This window comes from Fukomys damarensis, unplaced genomic scaffold (genome assembly GCF_012274545.1).
Source record: "Fukomys damarensis isolate Sample0158 unplaced genomic scaffold, DMR_v1.0_HiC HiC_scaffold_13, whole genome shotgun sequence".
Classification (NCBI taxonomy): Eukaryota; Metazoa; Chordata; class Mammalia; order Rodentia; family Bathyergidae; genus Fukomys; species Fukomys damarensis.
Genome location: NW_022900925.1, coordinates 15,407,610 through 15,424,819, shown reverse-complemented (window position 1 = coordinate 15,424,819; position 17,210 = coordinate 15,407,610). Strand labels below are relative to the sequence as shown.

At 38.6% G+C, this 17,210-nt stretch overlaps 1 protein-coding gene and 1 pseudogene across 1 annotated transcript in view; one reads left to right on the top strand and one right to left on the bottom strand.

Annotated features, from left to right (window-relative positions):
- The window catches only part of Ywhae (tyrosine 3-monooxygenase/tryptophan 5-monooxygenase activation protein epsilon), a 51,342-nt gene that overhangs the window by 13,801 nt on the left and 20,331 nt on the right, over nt 1-17,210 (bottom strand). The window contains exons 2-3 of the mRNA XM_010642168.3: nt 3,658-3,857; nt 435-541 (exon numbers count right to left, since the gene is read on the bottom strand). Of these exons, the coding sequence (XP_010640470.1) occupies nt 435-541; nt 3,658-3,857 (307 nt within the window). The remainder of the gene's footprint in view (nt 1-434; nt 542-3,657; nt 3,858-17,210) is intronic.
- LOC104875016 lies at nt 11,515-12,166 on the top strand (annotated as a pseudogene).

Genomic DNA, 17,210 nt, shown 5'->3' with positions numbered 1-17,210 from the left:
TTTTTTTTCTATATAAAATGATTACACTGTAATGTATAGGTGTAACTTTGGGTGAAGAATCCGTAAAAGCAAAAGAAAGTATACAAGTAAAGTAAGAGCTAATACAATACATTTTTATTAGAATCTGGTCGCCTTCACTGCAACAATATTAATTCATTACCAGTGAATTTACAAGTGAGTATTAAATCTTTTTAACTTTTAAGACTTACTCCATGTAACTTATCTTCCAACATGAAACTATTCTTTTTTTTTTTTTTTTTTAAACCAGGAATCAAACTCAGGACCTCATGCTTGCCAGGCAGGTGCTATGCTGCTGAGCTACATTCCTTGCCCTAAACTATTCCTAAATAAAGGTTGAGAACCTACAAATAAAGTCATGATTTTAAGAAGGCCAACTTTTCATCTTATATTTTACCTCCTGCTATAGAACCTACATTTTATAATAGAAAACCTTGGACTCGCCAGTGTTAGCTGCTGGAATGAGGTGTTTGTCCAGTACATCCAGAATGTCACAACAGATTAACTTTAGCTCGGTCTCAACCTGAAGGAGAAAAATTACAGACTGTTTAAATAAATCTAGAAATTCTGTACAAAGTATTACACATTCTACCTACCTTTGGTTTTGAGGAACAGACTCAAAATAGAATGTACCATCTCTCTCCAAAACTACTTTTTCTTTTTTTGACACAAAAGCAGAAAGGCTGTCTCCAGGTTATACAAAATGTGCTTTTCCACTCTGCATGCTACTGTCATTAAGGGTTTACAACATATACACATATACAGCACAAGTAACCTCAAATTTCAGTTACAGAATCACTAATACGTAACACTAAAACACTGTCTTACTAAATGCTAGGGATTTAAATGAATTAACTTCTTTAACTATTAAATACAAGCAGCAACTATACTTACATAGGAAAACAAAGGTTAAAATACAGTACTTGCCCAAAGTCCACCAATTTAAAAACCAGGAGGGTGGTGTGGGCTGGGGGTAGAGCTTCACATGCCTCGGTTCAATCCCCAGCACCACAAAAATAGGAAGAACTAGAGTGTGAACCAAGGCAGGCTGCAAGGGAGAGAATGAAAATTCAAACCCAGGCAGTTAGTCTCCAATACTCACATTCCTGTGTTCCAATAACCAATCACTTCAGTGGTAGTGATCCCCAACTAATTATGGCACGAAATATCTGCAGATCTATGTAAACACTACTAGCATTCATTTCTACAATCTCCTTTCCACTGTAAAGAATTCTCCCCTTTCTCTTCTCCCATAATCTTATCCTTATCCTACATAAAACTAGCTCTCTTCTGAATAAATTATACCACAGGAAGCTTTTCCAGTAGAGACTGCCCTAAATTTGTCTACATCTGTATCTATTGCATATGACTGTTTTCATTATTCCAGATCCCTCTTCCTCAAAACCTCATACTCAATTTCTATTATTATTTGATCTCCAGAGCCTTTTTTTTCCACATTCACTGGGTATCTATGACCTACTTCTACCATCTCACCAAGGTATTATACCAGGCACCTTTCATTCAAAATAGCTCTTTAACCATCATTTATTTGATCAGCCTAAGTGTGCTGCTGTAGCCTAGAAGTCTAAAATTTCAACAGTCCACACTTGGCTTCTAACTTCCTTTTAGTTCCTTTACTCTTCCCCACACTACAACAGCCCAACACAGATTGGACCCAAGAATACTGAGCTACATCCTCAGCCCTCTTTATTTGTATTGATAACAAGACTGCACCAAGTTGATGAGGCCTGTCCTTGTACTTGCACTCCTATGTCAGCCTCCAAAGTACCCAAGACTAAACACAGGGATGAGCCATCACACCATCACTTAGGAACTCATTTATCAGTTGCTCTCCTTAACCCACATTCTTTATGCCAACATTGTTTGAGGGTAATGGTATCGTTATTCCCAACAATACCACCTTCAAATATGACCCTGGGTGGGTATGCTACTTAACTATCTGGAATCTGTTTTTCCATCTATAAATTGAGCTAATACCTATCTTTTCAAGGCCATTTATCATTTTTGGTGGCTCTAAAATATAAGGGCAAACCTGTGGTACATGTGCCACTGCCTTTATCACTGAAAGCTCTAAAAAGTTTACCATCACTGCTCTTGGGATTGAACCAAGGACCCTGAGTACGCCAGGCAAGAACTCTACCACTGAGCAGCAGTGGTATATATACATGCATATATATGTGTGTACATAATATATGATCCAACTTCAAACAATTCTCAAATTTAAGTATCCAAAGTCCTCTGGCATTAGTAGCCAAGTTTGGCTCAGTGGTTCTGCCGCTTGCCTCACAAACATTAAGGGAGTTCGATCCCTACTCCCTCCCCTACAAAAGGCAAAGTCCTCTGGCATATTCTATTCCATTTAAAAAAAATAACTACATTTCGGTGGCCTGCCTTGCAAGCGCAAGGACCCGAATTCAATCCCTAGTACCCACCCCCCAAAAAATTTATTTCAACTTACACCCGTAATAGCTAGCAAATTCTATTACACACAACAGATGTAACAAATATTCATTAAATTGCCCAAAATGTTAACTTCAAGTAATCAATGAAATGTTTAATGGTTGCCACAATAAAAGCAACAATTAAATTTGTTTTCTAGCTGTGCTGTGATCAAACCTTAACTCCAGGACTGGGAATATGACTTAGTGGGGTAGAAAACTTACCTACCACGTGCAAGGGCCTTAGGTCAATCACCTGCACCATTTTCAAAAGTAAATTTAAAAATACTATTACCCTCTAATGCATCTAGTCAAAAAGTTATTAACATCTATCCTAAAACATTCTGTAGCCTATAATTTCTAATATAGGTGAGTAAAAAGATGAAAATTCACTAAAATGTAAAATGCATACTTTTCTATATGCATTTTAGTGAAATATCTATACTTATTTCACTAGGCTGTGACCGAAAATATCTAAAGCCAAATTACTTCCAGCTGTAGGCCTTAGACTTACACCAAACTCTCAAAACAAGTCTCCTTTCCCTTTGAAGTACTTTTTAAAACTATAAACATGAAAGGCAAAAAAAGGACATGCTCTGGTAATAACACTCCCCCCATCACTTCTTTCAATCCTAAGAACCATAACATGGACACTACCATGGCTTGAATAAATGTTCCCTTGAAGTCTCTTGTCTTTGCTCCCTGGCTGCTGATGTAAGAGTCTTGTTCTGTAAGGCTCTTCCCTTCACTGCCATCCAGCACACCCACTGAGGCCAGGGTCTACCTGACCATAGACTACAGCCTCTCAAACTGCCAGGCAAAATAAACTTTTTAAGTTAACAGCCTTAGGTATTTCGTCACAGTAACTGAAAGTGGACTAAACAGATACAGCAGCACTTTGGCTCACTTAAAATTTAATCTGTTTTATGATTTGGGGGAAGACGTCCTTTTGGGGAATTTGGCTATGGTTCTGTTTGTCACCCAATGCAGACTCAATGTAGTTTGCGAACAGAAGGAAAATTCTGTCGAACATTTTTGAGATCCAAATTGCAAACAGAATCATTTGAAGTAAGGTATTACTATATAACAGACTTCCAACATAAAGATGAATGGCTCTAATCCTTTGTTAACAAGTATATTTAAGAAAAAATCATGTCCCTTTAAAATACAATAATCTCACCATTTGCCGATATTCTCGAATCATTTTTAGTTTGTCTTCTCCTCCCTTATTTTCTTCTTTCTGTTCAATGCTGCTGATTATTCTCCAAGAGGCTCTTCTAGCTCCAATCACATTTTTATATGCAACAGATAAGAGGTTTCTTTCTTCAACTGTCAGCTCCACATCCATTCCTGCTACTTTCTTCATTGATTCAACCATTTCTAAATGGGAAAAAGCAAAATCAGATTGTACAAACTTAAAAGAGTTTTGTCAACATATTCCTATTTTTCTCCCCACCAAGCTAAAAGAAAACAAGATACAATTTTTAACAGAAATAGAGGCTGGAGGTGTAGCTCAGTAGTACAGCACGTGGGTCTGGATTTAATCCCTAGCCCCACCCAAAACAGAATTTTAACAAAAATAACTTCACAATCATAAAAACAAACGTGAGGCGAAAACACGTAAAAGAAATGAAACTAAGGGCTGAGGATTTATGCCACCTGCCTTGCAAGCACAAGGTCCCAAGTTTGATCCCCGTACCAAAAGAAAAGAAATGAAACTGAGCCCACAGGATAAAGCAAAATATAAGTTATACGCAAGCAAGTATAATTTGTATTATGGTTTAGAACAGTGATGGTGAACTTTTTAGAGCCTTCAATGATACAAAGAGCCCTGAGCAGCACATATAACATAGGTTCACCACCACTGGTCTAGATCATCTCTTTCAGATTAAATAAGAGCACTAGGAATACACACCCACCCATTCTCCAAAGTAATTGAGCTGGCAGTTCGAGAAAAAGCTTAAAAATTGAGTCTCTAAAATGTGCTGCCCTACAAATAAATACAAAATAAATAATTTTTCCAAAATCTAAAGTCATAGGAGGAAAAGGGATTTATTCATACAACAAATATATAATGAGCACAGCTACAAGCAAAAACTAGATGTTTCTATCCCTCCCTTTCAGAAGAGTCTACTAATGAATTAAGAAGATCCACTAATGAATTCATTCACTGGTTAAACTTCCGATAGTTACTATTTGTTGCCACTAGGTGGCAAACAAAGAAAGCAGCCAGGATCTTTAGGCTATTAGAGCACAGCGAAGAATACAAATCCAACAGCATGTAAAAGAAAAGATCCAGAAATAACTCAAACACTGACTAAATATATTAACAAAAACTTTTTTTTTTTTTGAGACAGGGTCTCACTATGTAGTTCAGATTGACATGGAACTCACTATGTAGTCCAGACTGGTCTTGAACTCACAGTGATTCTCCTGCCTCAGCCTCCCAAGTGCTGGTATTACAGGTGTGTGCCACCATGCCTGGCCAAAACTGTTTTGAGAAATCTCTTAGTATGGGGGAAAAAATGAAAGCCAATATCTTGTCATGTAAAGGTACAAGATTCCTATGATGAATGTAACTGTACTGCACACTTAGAAAGTACCAACAAACTCGGGGGGGGGGTCACTTAATGGGGCCAGGGATTTAGCTTAGTGGTGCCACACCTGCCTGGCAAGCTCTAGGCCTTGATTCCAGGTACTCAATGCATTTTTACACAGTTAACTGTTTATTCATAATCTTTGATCATGAGACCCAACAATCTGCATTTTAATAAGCATCCTTAACATACATGAACACCCAAAACATATGCATGCTTTAAAACACACGAGGGGCCGGGGATTTAGCTCTGCGGTTCGGTGGCCTGCCTTGCAAGCGCAAGGACCTGAGTTCAATCCCCAGTACCAATATATATCTATATATATATCTATATATCTATATATAGATATATCTATCTATCTATCTATCTATATATATATATAAATAAATATAAATAAGACACACAGCATGCAGACACTGACTTTACTACTTTAGGTCATGGTATGCTAATTTAAGTGTTCTCCAAATATGCGGACTGGGAATGTATAGGTCAGTGGCAGGGGATGTATATACGTCAGTGGTACCACGGCTCTCTGGCAAGTTTAAGGTCCTGAGTTCTATTCCTGGGTCCAACACCAACAACAAATTTCCTTAAGGGGGACTCAGCTCAGGGGGCCAAGCCTGCTTTGAAAGTGCAAGGTCCTGAGCTCAATTCCCGTAACACAAAAGAGTACTCCAAATATGCAACCCAAGAAAAATTTGTCAAAGATCACCCCCCCTCAGCAATTCAACAAAATTAAGAGGTATTAAAAACCTGAAAAATCTCCTTAGAAAAGAATCACAGAATTTCTTTAATACACCATATGAATCAACAACCAGTCCTAGGTTATTACTCATGAGAAATGAAATATTTGCACAAGAACTTTTATTACGTATTCACAGCTATTTTAATAACAAAATGTACAAATAACTACGATATCCATAAAGAGTGAAAAATGAATAAAAACTGTAGTATACATATAACACTACAAAAATAAAAGGGAATTACTGACACAAACATGGTCAAACCTCAAAAATGTTAGGTGAAAAAAGCCAGGCAAGAGTACATGATTCCATTTATATCAGGTAACAGAAACTTCAAAACCAGCATAATAAGACTATCACAAAACCGTCCAACTGTGGTAACACAACCACATGCATTATTCACTGAACTGCACTGCAAAAGTGGAATTCTATTAACAAATTATAATTCAGAAAAGCTGACTGCTGAATATGCAATTCATTCACCAAGTGTATAGCTGAAGGATGCACAAGTTGGTCTAAACTAGTCTTGAACAAAGGCTGAGGCTAGGTGTGGGTAGCACACACTTGAAATCCTAGCCACACACTTGCAATCCCAGCACTCAGAAGGGTTGAGCCAGAAGGACATTTTTTTTAATCATTATTTTTAAGACAGGATCTCGCTATGTCATTCAGGCTGGCCTCAAATTTGTGCAGATCCTAAAGTGCTGGAATTACAGGTGTGCACCATCACACCTGGCAAGAGGATACCTTTGAGCTTGAGCTCAAGGCCAGCCTGGGCTTAGTAAAACTGAAGGCCAGCATGGATTATGTAGCAAGACACAAACAAACAAAAAGTCTGAATTTAGAAATAACAGAGAAACTCAATTTCCAAACTAGTTTATACTTTCAAAAACCAACAAGTCATCCCAGTATAATAGTGTACCACTATAATCCCAGCACTTGGGAGGCTGAGGCAGGAGGATTGCCATGAGCTCAAGGCCACCCTTGGCTACATAGTTCAAAGCCAGCCTGAACCAGGGTGAAGCCTTGTTTAGTCCCAAGGGCTCCCAAACATTAGCGCAAGTTGAGTCTGACATCCCGGCATTCTGATTCAGTTGATATGGATATAACCTTGTCATTGGCTTTATAGGTGATTATAATGTGAAGAAAAGCTTGGAAACTGTACTGTATCCCTAAATGTACCAATAAACTCAAAAAAAAAAAAAAAAAAAAAAAAAAAAAAAGCTTGAGGACAAGTAAAGCAAATTTCTAAAATGGTCATAAAATATTCATAAATCAACCCCAATACACCAAATTAATACCACTACATCTGGTTTTGCACAGTGCTAAAAATTAGACACAACTACCCAATATTACAAAAACTGTAGCAATTCCTCAGTACTACTGAAAATTATTTTTTTCCTTCACTTTGATGTGTTTTACAAATTTTCAACAATGAACTTTGGTGCTGAGGATTAAACTGAGGGCCTCCAACATGCTAGGCAAACCTTTTACCAATGAGTTACATGTTAGCCAAGAAACTCCCGCAGACACATTGGGGGTTGAACCTAGGGCCTTTTCAGTGAGCCACACAATCCCCCTTTGGGAGACAGCATCTTGCTAAATTGCCTAGGTGGGCTCCTAACTCTCAATCCTCCTGTCTCAGCCTCCCAGAGGTGCTGTTCTTACAGGTGTAGGGTAGCATGCTCAACAAATATTTTTTATAATTCAAGGGGCAAATATACTTAAAATACTCCATGAAACATCTACTATTCTAGATTCAACTAGGTGACTACTTTGTTCACACATCAACAAAACAATGCACAGAGGGCTGTGGAAAAACTACAGGAATACTTATCCTTTCATTAAGTAATAGCTTTATGGGTATACAATACACATTCCTAACAATTCACCCATTTAGTGTATGTCAATGGTTTTTAGTATATTCACAAGATTATACAATCATCACAATCTATTTTAGAGCATTTTCATATGTTTGAAAAAGGTCCAAACCCCATTAGCAGTTACAGCTATGAATCTCAAAACCCAACTCCAGACCACCAATGTACTTTCATTCTCTATAGATGCCTATTCTAGACATTTCATGTAAATAGAACCATGTGGTGACCTCTGGTGACTGGCTTCTTTTATCAAGCATGTTTCAGTGTATCAGTACTTCCTCATTACATGAACAGACATTCTACTTAAGTATTTGTTAAGTTTATGGGATGCTTGGGTTGTTTTCACTTTGTGGCCGTCATGAATAATGCTGCTATGAACATTCATGAAGTGTGTGTAGGTATATATTCTCAGTTCCCAAGTACATATATAAGCATGATGGAGCTTCAGAGTCATATGGAGGAAGAACATGTCAAACTGTTTTCTACAAAGCCAGACCATTTATTCTTACCAGTAACATAGGAGATGATAATCTTTCCACATCTTCATCAAAGCTCCCCTCCCCATACTGGGGATTGAACACAGTGACACTCTACCAGTGAGGTACATCCCCAACACTTTTTGAGACAGGATCTCACTACATTGTCCACGATGGCCTCAAATTGGTGATCGATCTTCCTGCATTATTTTTTAAACTAAAGAGAAGGTGGGGGTTGGGGAGCTGGGAATTTAACTTGGGCCTCATCCAGCACTCTACTACTAAGCTTCATCCCAACCTCTAATTATGGTTTTGATCTGTGTTTCCTTGAAGTCTAATGAATGATGTTACATATTTTTTTCACATGTCAAATTATTAGCCACTTATTTTGGAGAAATGCTTAATGAAATATTCTGCCCATTATTTAACCAACATTTTTTGTGTGTTTTTTGAGTCTGGGTCTTGTTCGGTAGTTCAGACTGTCCTTGAATTCACCCAGGCTGGCCTCCAATTTATGGCAATTCTCCTGCCTCAGTCTCCCAAGTGCTGGGATTGCAGGACTCTTAAGTGTAGGTTGGTAGAACTTCCAGCCAACCAACACATTAACTTGATTTTTAAATGAATGACATGAGTTATTGATTTCTAAGATTCCAATGAACTCTTCTTCACTCCTTCAGGAATTTTTCCACTTTTATTTGTTTGTGGTATGGGGATTGGATCCAAGGCCTGCCCACTGAGCTACATTCCCAGCGCTTTTTATTTTGACAAAAGATCTTGCTAAATTGCCCCGTCAGGACATGAACTTGTAATCCTTCTGCATCAGCCCACATCCTAGCATTACAGGCATTCCCCACTGTCCCCAGTTCCCCATTCCTTTAGATATTAGATTAAGAAATAGTACCTAGGGCCAGGGTAAATTTAGCTCAGTGGTTCTGCCGCCTGCCTTGCAGAGGCAAGGTCCCAAGTTCGATACCTGGTACAAAAAAAAAAAAAAAAAAAAAAAAAAAAAAAAAAACACAGTACCTCCCTCTTCTCCCAAATGTCTACAGCCAGTCCTTTGTGTCAATTAGAACAAATTCTGATTAAAATAAAACATTCTTAAGATAACATGAATGTCATTATTACCCTTCTAACACCAGCAACAGAAGCAACCCTAACTATATTGTATCCCAAAACCATAAAGGAAAGCTGATTTATCTCATGTTCCAGATCAACGATGTTGTTAAAACCTCCATCACAGGCCAAGGATTTAGTTCACTGGTGCACAAAGTCTTGAAATAAAGAAAGAAAGACCTCCATCAACACAAGACTAACACCAACTATTATATTCACATAAAATTCCTCAGCACAATTATCATTTCATGACATTTTCTTTACAGCAAGTATTTTTTCAATGTGATACAGCCGACATGATGGTTTATATGCCTGTAATCTCAGCACCCAGCAAAGGCTGAGACAGAAGGAGGATTGCAGGGAGTTTAAGGCCAGCCTGAACTGCATAGCAAGACCTTCTCTCAAAAATAAATAAATAATCCTATCAGTAATTATGGTTATAAGGGGAAGTGGGTTACACGAGGTTTGTGTAATAAAATCTATTTTGAGATTTGTGGGGTACAAGGATCAAATTCAGGGCCTTTTAACAGTAAAAGGCAGACAATGGTGCTGCTGAGCTACACCCTCCCCTACCTTTCGGAGACAGGTCTTGGTATGTTGTTCAGGCTGGCCACGAACCCACAACTCATTAGAGGTGTGCCACCATGCCCAGGCTTTCTGAGACTTTTGACAATGTAGGGGCAGTGGAGTGACCGACTAAAAATCACCACTGCTGTAAAAATCCTGCAACACTCAGATCCCCACAAAACCAAAAACATGTTTAAAACATACTAAAGTAGCCAAGCGTGGTGGCACACACCTGTAATCCCAGCACTCGGGAGGCTGAGGCAAGAGGATCGCTGTGAGTTCAGACCAGCCTGGGCTACATAATGAGTTCCAGGTCAGTCTCAACATAGTGAGAACCTGTCTCAAAAAAACAAAAAGAAGAGCCGGGTGTGGTGGTGCATGCCTGTAATCCAACACTGGGGAGACTGAGGTAGGAGGACTGCTGTGAGTTCGAGACCAGCCTGAGCTACATAGTGAGTTGCAGGTCAGTCTCAACTACATAGTGAGACCCTGTCTCAAAAAAAAAGAAAGGAGATAAGGAAACACATAATTTAAAAATTGTACTTTTAGGAAGACTGCAACTTGAGGTTACCCAAATGCTTATCCTTACTCCATAGGCTCATATCCTGCTTTGGGGGTGGGGCATCCACCAGGACCACCCCATCCAAATCCCTCAGAGAGCATAAGTTCATAAATTCACCTAGTTGATAAGGTAAAGGGCAGTAACCTGAATTTAAGATAAACAGGTTCCAAAGGTTTGAAGAACATTTTGCACAAAACCTTAGATTCCTGATCCTTAAAAACATCTCAAGACCACACACATATATCCCAATTCTGCATACTTCTTTTCTGCCTGATAAGACATTCTATGCCTTTCACTGATGGGCCCTGAAAACTCTTTTTCTGTGATGAGTCTACCTACTCAGAGCCAGGCATGGGTGGCGCACAATTGTAATCTCAGGACTCAGGAAGCTGAGGCACTAGGACTACCTCAAGTTTTTCCGAGGCCAGCCCGGGCTATACAGTGAGTTCAAGGGCACAGTGAGACCCTGTTTAAAAAAAAAAAACAAAAAGAACCTACTCAATAGGACAAGCTGAGGTCCCCAATTTCTTCTTTGCTCCCCCAGAAACTGTCCAGTGACAAGACAACCACTACATGGAACAAGCTTGGGTCTGGGACATCTCTATGTATTACTGCCAGGAGAATCAAATAGCTTTCCCTTTGGTTTTAATTTAGCTTTCATTCTTGATTTTTCTTTCTGAAACATTTAGACTCATTCAAACCTATTCACAAATGAATTATTACTGCTCCAAATGTTCAACACACATTAATGAATTCAACCTTATCATAAAGTCCTTTGAAACAAGTAACAAGGAGACACACTGGGAAACCAGGAACAGCAATTCAAGCATGGATCAAAGGGGGAAAACAACAACAACAACAACAAAGTAGGGAAGAATGTACAAAAAAGATCAGCAGTGTAAATACTGACAAACTTATAAAGGGTTCCTCACAGAAAAGAAAATGAAAGGCGCTCAGTTGATTCTGCCCACCTGCCTTACAAGCACAAAGGCACAAGGCCACAAGTTCAATCCCCAGTAGGGAAGAGGGGGAGGGAGGGAGGGAGAAGGGAGAGGGGAGCAGGAGGGAGAGGAGGAGAGGGAGAGGAAGAGAGGGGGAGAAGGAGGGGGAGAGGGAGAGGGGAAGGGAATGACAGAAAACAGTGGAAATAACATACTGGAAATTCAGTTGGAAAAGAGTACCTGTTTACTAAAAGTAATGCAAACAAAGGAAGCTTCAATTAAAAAAGAATGTGCTGCTCTTCATGATATGATACACAATTTGCAAGGTGAAAATGAACAACTAAAAAGAAATGCTGATATGGCAAGGGAAAAGCTAAAATCTCACTAATAGGAATATAAGAGTAGTGTTAGCAAACGTGTACATGAAATGAAAATCAAAGAAAAAACAAGGTAGAAATAAGCAAACTTTATCAAGAGATGCAGAAAAAAGCTGAAGAAACGTACAAAGATCTAATAAAAAGGAGATGGAAACTTCAGAGTTAAATGCAAAATTAATAACTCAAGAAAGAAAAGCAAAATGAAATAAACTACAGCTGGAGTGTGATACCAAAACCAAACTAGCAGGAGTTCAGACAATCAAAATCACATCCAGATGCTACTATTTCCCCACAGACTATCTACAGAAGGAAGCTTCAACATCTTCAACATAAAAACAAAGAGAATGCAATTCTTCATAATACCATCCATGATTTCGAGGAGCGCCTTTTTATTGGCAAAGATTCTCATCCCCTCCCCCCTTTTTTAGTTTAGGGATCAAACTGGGAACGTTGAGCTTGTGAGGCAGGCAGTGGAACTACTAAGTTACATCTCCGGCCCAAAGATTTTCATCTTAAATGTAGATGACTTTGAGTAAACAGTAAATTCATTAATTACTATTTACTTTTTTAAAAGCAACTGGGCCAGGAATGTAGCTCAGTGGTTCTGCTGCCTGCTTCACAAACTCAAAAATCCCGAGTTAGATCCCTGTTACCAAGCAATAAATAAATTTTTTTAAAAAATAAATAGGGCCAGGGATTTAGCTCAGTGGTTCTGCCACTTGCCTCACAAGCTCAAGGACCCAAGTTCAATCCCCGGTACCAAACGAATGAATGAATGAATGCAACTGAGGGCTAGGGATGTAGCTCAATGGTTCCACTGCCTAAACACAAGGTCCCAAGATTGATCCCTGGTACCAAACAAAATTTGTTTTGAAAAATTGAAAAAATTCATCTCCATTTTCAGCATAAGCATACTGACTTGACTAAATAATAAATGAAACAGCTTTTAAAAAAAAGAAATGAGTAACTAACAGTATCATCTCCATTTTTTTTTCCTTTTGGTACCAGAGATCGAACTCAGGACCTTGCTCTTTCGAGGTAGGCAGCAGAACCACTTCATCTCCATTTTATACAAAGATATTAAAGAATGTGGAAATTAAACTTGCTGAAAATCACAAATTCATTGAAATATGACCCAGGCCATACAACTCCAGAATTTTGTACTTTGATTTAATCACACTGTTTCAGATTTGAATTTGAACTCACCCATAAATGGCAATCCCTTTGTTTTTATAACAAACGTGAGAGCCAGGGACACACCTCAGTAGTAGAGCATTTTCCAACCAGGGTAAGGCCTTGGGATTGATTCCCAATAACTCACATATAAACACCCCCACAACAGAGGCAAGGGGGTGAGAGTTAAAACTCATGGATACAGCACTTGCAATAGCACATGTGAGGGTGGAAAGGGAAGGAGGGAAGAAAAGAAAAGGTAGGAGGGAAAACAAGAAAAGATGGGTGGGAAGGAGGGAGGAAAGAGCAAATAAAATTGGTTTTAATGACTATCAGAGGCACAGGTTTACTAAATTAAAATGTGGTCCACTTCTGCCTAACACATTTCCACTGCTAGCTTGAGCCACCGGTGGTTCATGCATGACTGCCCCTTCAGGCCACATAAGACAGTCTGATCAAGTGGTACAAGCCACTCGAACGGACAGTCATGCATGTATGGCCCCCTCATGAATGTATTAAAACATTTTTCCTCCTAGTGGTTAAGTTTCAGACCATTATCTCTAGAAAGCTTAATACTCATGACCCCATTATCTCCACACCAACATCCCAGTGAACTGTCTTTACCAGCTGGGAAAATAAGTGCTGAGTTTCAACAGTCCTTTTAAGTATTATAAAGCAGTAGCCCCTCCCCCCAACCAACTTGAAAGGGTTTTTGGTAGGCAAACTGACAAATTAACCAAAAAGCTCAATTCTATAGTTCCTAAAAACCACTGGCTTACACGTGAAGCAAATTTTAGAAAAGGTGCTGTATGGGGGGTATGCAACACCCATGGTTATGTTTTCAGACTATTTCTATTGATGAATTATTAATTTTGAGTTTTATTAATTGTATTTAACAGGAAAGTGTCAATAAAATATTAAATTTTAAATATATAATGTATATAGAAAAAAATCAACATTAACACCAACTATTTATCTGCTTACAAGATCTAAAAAATAACAGCAAAGGGGCTGGGGATTTAGCTCAGTGCTACTGAGCTGCCTACTTCACATGCTCAAGATCCCGACATTGATCCCCAATACCAAAAAAATAAATAATAGCAGAAATAAATTCCTATGTGAACTATAGCAACAATACAAAAACTCTACCAGAAATAATTTTTACTTCACTATTATCACACCAAAGACAAATTTCACACATGAGAACAGCATGTTCCATATGCAAGTACTGCTTACACTGACAGCACATGTTGTTTTTCTGTGTTCTTTGGTAGGACATACTTGACATCCTTCTGGTCTTAAGAGGTTCTTGTGATGTTTCACCTATCTTTTTCCAGAAATTTTTTTTTTTGTTCTCAAAGGAGTTCTTTTGGCAGACACGTATTGTTCTTCCTCTTTTATAATGGATCATTTATCAGTTCCAGTCCCAATCCTCAAAAATTTTTCCATGATATTTTGTCCTTGTTTTCTTTGTAAACTATGAAATTATTTATGCTTGACATGTTTAGGACCCAGCAAAACAACCATTTGTTAATGCTTTGTGTTTCAAGTAACATCATAGTTGCTTCATAATTCATCAACATCTACTCCACCTTTCATTTTGTTGTAAAATGTTACCATTTTGGGCTTTGTGTTAAGGATTCACTATTCACCTTTTCGTTTTGAAGAGTCTTCCTATATAGCCAAAACTATTCTGGAACTCACGATGTAAGCAGAGGCTAATCATGAACTCACAGGATCCTGTAGCCTCAGCCTCTGGAGGGCTGGGATTATAGGAATGGACCACGATGCCCACTTGCACTATCAAGTTTATCATTATGGTGTAATGTTGACAGTTAACAATACATTGTTTTTCTTCACCATATTAGGAGGCCAACGTTATATCTTTCCGAAATCCAAAGATTGAATTATACATTTCTCTCTTGAGAACTTGCAACACGTTTGCAGGAACCTCAGCTTTGTTCTTACAAACAGTTCCTGTACTGGTCAACTGTTCTTTTAACAAAAATAACATCAATGAATACACCTCAAGAATCTACTGTCAGGGCCAGGAATTTAGGTCAGTGATTCCACCACCACCAGCCTTGCAAGCACAAGGTCCTGAGTTTGATTCCCAGTAAACCCACCTCAAAAAAGAATCAATTGTCAAATGTGACATTTGGGTTACTTTTTGAAATACTTTTTGAAATAGGAACCAGGCATGGTGATACACACCTGTACCTGACCTAATTCTAATGTTGGATCATTCAGGTATACAAGACCATTTTGTATCATTTTGACTAGTCAAATATTTATTTACATTACTGTTTTCTTCCTCATGTGAATCAAGGTCTTCATTAACTACTTCTTCATATCTGTCATATCTTGATAACTTCCTTGGCTTACACAATTCAAATCACCAGTAACTATGAACTGTATCTCCAACTCTGTATTTCCAGAAGAACATTAAGTATTTAATGATACAAAAGACACACAGTACCGAATTTGATGAAAAGAATCAAAAGGCTAGGATGAACTATTAAGAGACTGACATTTTAATGGGCTTGACTACATCCTAGGAAAGTGAAATCTGTGTAAGGCCTCTCCTCACTCCCCAATAAAGACAGATATTCTTTTCTGGACAATTTGAACAGACCTCCTTACTGCAGCCCATTTTATTTAATGGGAAATTTTACCTGTTCCTAAACTCTCTAAGATTCAATTATTTGAAGAGCTGAGATTTGTTCATTAAATATACAATTACAGAAACATTTATTGTGTGCCCTATGTTACTAGTTCACCAAAAATGCCTAAACAGATGATTTGCAACTAAGAAGGCTACAATATCTACAGAGACATTATATAAATATTCGATAATATGATTTTTCATCCCATACATGGTACAGGATTAACAAAAACTCTTGTCATGATTCCGGTTGCAAACCAAATTGGAAGTGAACCCAATCAAATGGTGCCGGGCGTGGTGGTGCACACCTGTAATCCCAGCACTCAGGAGGCTGAGGCAGCAGAATCGCTGTGAGTTCAAGACCAGCCTGGGCTACATAGTGAGTTCAAGGTCAGTCTTGACTACATAGTGAGACCCTGTCTCAAAAAAAATTTAATGGTTAGGTGCAACATTGATCTTATGGGGAAATTTGATTTGGTTTGTAACTAACTTGGCTTGCAACCAGGAAAGAATTAAGTTCATGAACCGAGCAAGGTACCCTATAACTAAAGGACAACCAATAATATGTCCTAATACAAAAGTCAAGGGTCTAGCACAGTGGTGCATACCTATAATTCAGAATCTACTCAGAAGCTGAGGCAGGAGGATGACAAATGAGAGGTCAGCCTGGACAATTTTTTCCAAGTTTCTTTTTTAGCAAAATATTTATTGGTACATTTTATACACACAATGGTAACATTCATCATAGGAAATTTCTACCAGTACATAATGTACCTTGCTTTTTTTCTCTACCCCCCTCCATATAGAAAAGCTTTGTTTCCATTTTTTCCTATTCTTCCTTTCCCCCATTCCCCCCTCCCTTTTTACCCATCTCATCAATATTTTCTTCCCATTTCCAGTCTGGGCAACTTAGCAAGATCTTGTCTCTGGAGATGTAACTCTAAAAAAAAAAAAAAAAAAAAAAAAAAAAAAAAAAAAAAAAAAAAAAAAACGGTCCAGGGAAGTAGCATAGTGCCATAAAGTGCTTGCCTAGGGATCAATCCCCAGTAGTAAAAAAGTCATCTGAAGACAGTGTGAGAACCTGGTATTAATTATAATCTAGAAGTCTTGATTTATCTACGATAGAGTATAAAAAAAAAAAGGAAATAATGTAAGGTCATAATCTGTCTCATATGGAGAAGTGGCTACTTAGTCTAAGGGAAAAAGAAAACCCAGGACAACATGAGACAGGAGGACCCCAAGTTTGAGTCCAGCAAGGGACCCCATCTCAAAATAAAAAAGGGGTGGGAGTGGCAACATAGCTCAGTGTGAAGGGCTGGGGGTTCAATCCCAGTACAAATACACACACACACACACACACACACACACACACACACACACATATATCTGATTACCAAATAAGGTTCCCTACAGCTCACTTACTAGACAGTTAAGGGGAAATATACTTCTTAGTAGGGCTTGATGGCTGAACCATGTAATCCCAGCATTGGGAGGCTGGAACAGAAGGATTTAAAGAGTCCATAGCTGAAGCTGGGTGTGGTGGCACACGCCCTGCAATCCCAGCACTCCAGGAGGCTGAAGCAGGAGGATCCCTGTGAGTTCAAGACCAGCCTGGGCTACATAGTGAGTTCCAGGTCAG